The sequence below is a fragment of the Panulirus ornatus genome, chromosome 27 (genome assembly GCF_036320965.1).
Source record: "Panulirus ornatus isolate Po-2019 chromosome 27, ASM3632096v1, whole genome shotgun sequence".
Classification (NCBI taxonomy): domain Eukaryota; kingdom Metazoa; phylum Arthropoda; class Malacostraca; order Decapoda; family Palinuridae; genus Panulirus; species Panulirus ornatus.
In genome coordinates, this window is record NC_092250.1 from 1,117,394 (window position 1) to 1,122,393 (window position 5,000).

The following is a 5,000-nucleotide window of genomic DNA, read 5'->3' on the forward strand; positions in this document are numbered from 1 at the left end:
GTGACGGAGGCTTCCAAGGGCGCGGCACTGCTGCTGCTGGAGGAGGCGGAGGAGGCCACGGTCCCCCCTTGTCTGCTGGAGGAGGAGGAGGAGGAGGACGCCCCTTGCCTGCTGGAGGAGGAGGAGGAGGACGCCCCTCCTTGCCTGCTGGAGGAGGAGGAGGAGGAGGAGGAGGACGCCCCTCCTTGCCTTCTGGAGGAGGAGGAGGCCCCCCCGTGCCACAGGGCCGGGTGTAGGGCCCGGCAGGTGTACCGTTCTCCGTCGTCAGCTTCGAGAGCCGTCAGCTCCAGCCGGCTCTGTAGGCTGGCCAGCCGGGGCGTCTCCGAAGACGGCTTGACCGTGTCCTTCTGCAGCTCTGTGTGTGGAGCACACGAAGGAGGACGAGATCCACCACCTCCACCAGGGTTGAACAGGGGGAGTGAGGGGGGGGAATGGAGTTGATGAGGGGGGAGTGTGGGGGGGAATGGAGTTGATTAGGGGGGAGTGTGGGGGGAATGGAGTTGATGAGGGGGGAGGTGGGAGTGTGGGGGGAATGGAGTTGATGAGGGGGGAGGTGGGAGTGTGGGGGGAATGGAGTTGATGAGGGGGGAGTGTGGGGGGGAATGGAGTTGATTAGGGGGGAGGTGGGAGTGCGGGGGGGAATGGAGTTGATGAGGGGGGAGGTGGGAGTGTGGGGGGAATGGAGTTGATGAGGGGGGAGTGTGGGGGGGAATGGAGTTGATGAGGGGGGAGTGTGGGGGGAATGGAGTTGATGAGGTGGGAGTGTGGGGGGAATGGAGTTGATGAGGGGGGAGGTGGGAGTGTGGGGGGAATGGAGTTGATGAGGGGGGAGGTGGAAGTGTGGGGGGAATGGAGTTGATGAGGGGGAGGTGGGAGTGTGGGGGGGAATGGAGTTGATGAGGGGGGAGTGTGGGGGGAATGGAGTTGATGAGGGGGGAGGTGGGAGTGTGGGGGGAATGGAGTTGATGAGGGGGAGGTGGGAGTGTGGGGGGGAATGGAGTTGATGAGGGGGGAGTGTGGGGGAATGGAGTTGATTTAGGGGGGAGTGTGGGGGGGAATGGAGTTGATGAGGGGGGGACGATCTTAGGGGGCGAAACCAACAATCCCCCCAGGACACAAGGAGGGGGGAATGGAGTTGAGGAGGGGGGGAGAATGGAGTTGAGGAGGGGGAGAATGGAGTTGAGGAGGGGGAGAATGGAGTTGAGGAGGGGGGAGAATGGAGTTGAGGAGGGGGAGAATGGAGTTGAGGAGGGGGGAGAATGGAGTTGAGGAGGGGGGAGAATGGAGTTGAGGAGGGGGGAATGGAGTTGAGGAGGGGGGAAAATCCCAGTGCGTTGAAGAGGGGGAGGTCGGAGTGAGGGAGATGGATCTCATTGTTTACATTAGAATTAGACCTTGCCCGCTGCAATTAGAATTAGACGTTGACTACTGGAATTAGAATTAGACATTGACTGCTGGAATTAGAATTAGACCTTGAATGCTGGAATTAGAATTAGACATTGACTGCTGGAATTAGAATTAGACCTTGAATGCTGGAATTAGAATTAGACGTTGACTACTGGAATTAGAATTAGACTTTGACAGCCTTTTTATTTTTTTGAGGTTGGTTGGGCAAGTCTCTTTGAGGAGGGGGGGATCACCTCACACGTGAGGTGGTAAGTAGATGCATATATATATATGATGGTTACTGTCCTGGTACTTACGGTGGAGGTACTTACGATGGAGGTACTTACGATGGTGGTACTTACGATGGTGGTACTTACGGTGGTGGTACTTACGATGGTGGTACTTACGATGGTGGTACTTACGGTGGTGGTACTTACGGTGGTGGTACTTACGATGGTGGTACTTACGATGGTGGTACTTACGATGGTGGTACTTACGATGGTGGTACTTACGGTGGTGGTACTTACGATGGAGGTACTTACGGTGGTGGTACTTACGATGGTGGTACTTACGGTGGTGGTACTTGCGATGGTGGTACTTACGATGGTGGTACTTACGATGGAGGTACTTACGATGGTGGTACTTACTGGTTCCTTATGTCATAATCCTGGTACTTACTGGGGTCTACCCTGACGTCATCCTGGTACTTACTGGGGTCTACCCTGACGTCATCCCGGTACTTACTGGGGTCTACCCTGACGTCATCCTGGTACTTACTGGGGTCTACCCTGACGTCATCCCGGTACTTACTGACGTCGTCTAGGTACTTACTGGGGTCTACCCTGACGTCGTCCCGGTACCAGGCCACGGACGGGGCGGGGCGGGCGTCGGAGACGAGGCACTCCAGCGTCACGGGGGCCCCGGCTGCCACTTCCACCACGTCGTCGTCTCGCCCCACCACGGCGATGCTCCGGGGCGCCACTGCCCGGGGTCAGTACAGCGGGGCGGGAAGGGAGAGAAAGTAGGTGAAGGGGCGGGGGGTGAGTGCCCCGGGGGGATGGGTGAAGGGGCCAGGTGAGTGCAGTGCCCCACGAGATGGTAGGTGAAGGGGGGGGTCAGGCACCATATAGGTGACTTAAGGGGGGGGGGTCAGGCATCCATAGGTGACTTAAGGGGGGTCAGGCACCATATAGGTGACTTAAGGGGGGTCAAGCATCATAGGTGACTTAAGGAGGGGGGGTCAGGCACCATAGGTGACTTAAGGGGGGGGGTCAGGCATCATAGGTGACTTAAGGAGGGGGGTCAGGCACCATAGGTGACTTAAAGGGCGGGGGGGGTCAGGCACCATAGGTGACTTAAGGGGGTTGGTCAGGCACCATAGGTGACTTAAGGGGGTTGGTCAGGCATCATAGGTGACTTAAGGGGGTGGGGTCAGACACCATAGGTGACTTAAGGGGGGGTCAGGCACCATAGGTGACTTAGGAAGATAAGGAGAAGGTCCAAGGTAGGGAAGTCATTATATCAACAGGTAAACACAGTACACTGGAATGACCCCCCCCCACTTGGAAAGAGCTTTGTTGCAGTGGACCCCCTCAGTGTGTAGAGAAAACGGAGGAGTCTCGCCGTGAAGGCATAGAAAACGTGCACTTACAAGGTCTGGTTGTGTTAAAGTGTTTTGTTTACTTTTTTCTTTTTTTTTTTTGCAACGTAACAAGTGGTTTATTTGCAAGGCCCTGGCGAATGTGTGTGTGTGTGTGTGTGGAGAGAGAGAGAGAGAGAGAGAGAGAGAGAGAGAGAGAGAGAGAGTGGAGTGGGGTGGGGTGGGGAGAGGGGGGGCTTAGAGCTTAGAGCAAGTGAGCGAAGTCTTTAATTACTTTCTCTCTCTCTCTCTCTCTCTCTCTCTCTCTCTCTCTCTCTCTCTCTCTCTCTCTCTCTCTCTCTCTCTTTCTCCCCTTCAAGTCGTCGGCTACTGCCGCTCCGGGGGGGGGGAGGGTTGTGTGTGGGGGGGGGGGTCAGTCCAGTCTACCTGGGGGGCAGTAGACAGTGGGAGTTCGATAATAAGAACAGCAGGAGGAGAAGGAGGAGGAGCAGAGACGATACCCCCTGGCCTCCTCTTCCTCTTCCTCTTCCATCGCTGGGACACACGTGCCTCCCCCTTCCAGGGCTCCTGTGGCACCTTCACACAGCCCTTCCCATCATTCGTGCCCTTATTGGCCTTGTGAAGGGAACTATTACCCCATCATCTTCTTCCCCCTTACCCCTTCACGTCCCCTTCAGTATAAGGGTACGCGTCTTGGATACAAAGGGCCTTGCCTTTTGGGTTTGATCTCCAAGGGTAAGGCCAAGATGTCCTACGCAAAGGGTCGTTATGTAGTGGTCCAGGGTCGTTAGGCAGTGGTCCAGGGTCGTTAGGTAGTGGTCAAGGGTCGTGGCGTAGTGGTCAGAGGTCGTGCTGTCGCGTTTTCTTCCATTTATTTCACGGGAATGTCGGGTCAACCCGTCTATTAATCTGATGTGTTGTCATAATAACGAAATAAAGAGGCTTTTATCGCCCCCCCCCCCGTCTAATGAATTAAATAAAGCCATTAGTGCAGGTGGGCTGTGGCATAATGATAACGAAGAGACGAGCATGAATTACCGGTGATGGTGGCGAAACAAGGGGACAGATTTTATGAAGTCGGCATCCGCAGTGAAGGAGTGCGTGTGATTGGGAGGAATGTAAGAGCAAAACCCGGCGAGGAGAAGGGCAAGAGCAGACTAAATAGGGGTTTAATGGAGAAGGCTCGTGGATAAATAGATTTAAGATTAATTGTGTATATTAAGTCGTATGTATGTGTTGATAGACCACGATTTGATGGTATTGAGAGAAAGACACACAATTGAACTGCCAGTCAAAATGAGTCGAAGCTTTGGAAAATTTCTCTTTGAAAAGGTCAAAGAGGCAACCCCAGCCAGCATGAACATCGAGATGAATGGAAGTATATATATATATATATATATATATATATATATATATATATATATATATATATATATATATATATAATCCAATTATGAAAGAAAACAATGGACTCATATGTATGCACGTATTCATGCAGACATTGAGCCACATACATATATATATATGGGCACATATCCTAACATGAATACAAATGTATATGACATGCAAGTATAAATAGACCTCAGTACAGAACATATTTTGCCGCTTCTCTCTAAATTGATATATATATATATATATATATATATATATATATATATATATATATATATATATATATATATATATATATATATATAATGCAGTAGTCATTTGTGAGGTTTGATGCTCATATAAAACAACAGACATACCTCTCCCTCACACTCACCCGGACTTAAATATTAACCAGCAGAGGGTGGGTTGTGAGGGTGGGTTGTGAGGGTGGGTTGTGAGGGGAGTGTAGTGAGGGTGGGTTGTGAGGGTGGGTTGTGAGGGTGGGTTGTGAGGGGAGTGTTGTGAGGGTGGGTTGTGAGGGGAGTGTAGTGAGGGTGGGTTGTGAGGGAGTGTAGTGAGGGTGGGTTGTGAGGGGAGCGTTGTGAGGGTGGGTTGTGAGGGTGAGTTGTGAGGGTGGGTTGTG

The 5,000-nt window shown here is 52.6% G+C and overlaps 1 protein-coding gene across 1 annotated transcript in view; it reads right to left on the minus strand.

The window, feature by feature from the left end:
* The window catches only part of LOC139757494 (nephrin-like), a 155,900-nt gene that overhangs the window by 47,553 nt on the left and 103,347 nt on the right, over positions 1–5,000 (minus strand). Inside the window, exons 5-6 of the mRNA XM_071678007.1 lie at positions 2,218–2,367; positions 1–355 (exon numbers count right to left, since the gene is read on the minus strand). The exon at positions 1–355 is cut by the window's left edge and continues 14 nt beyond it. Coding sequence (XP_071534108.1) covers positions 1–355; positions 2,218–2,367 — 505 coding nt within the window. The remainder of the gene's footprint in view (positions 356–2,217; positions 2,368–5,000) is intronic.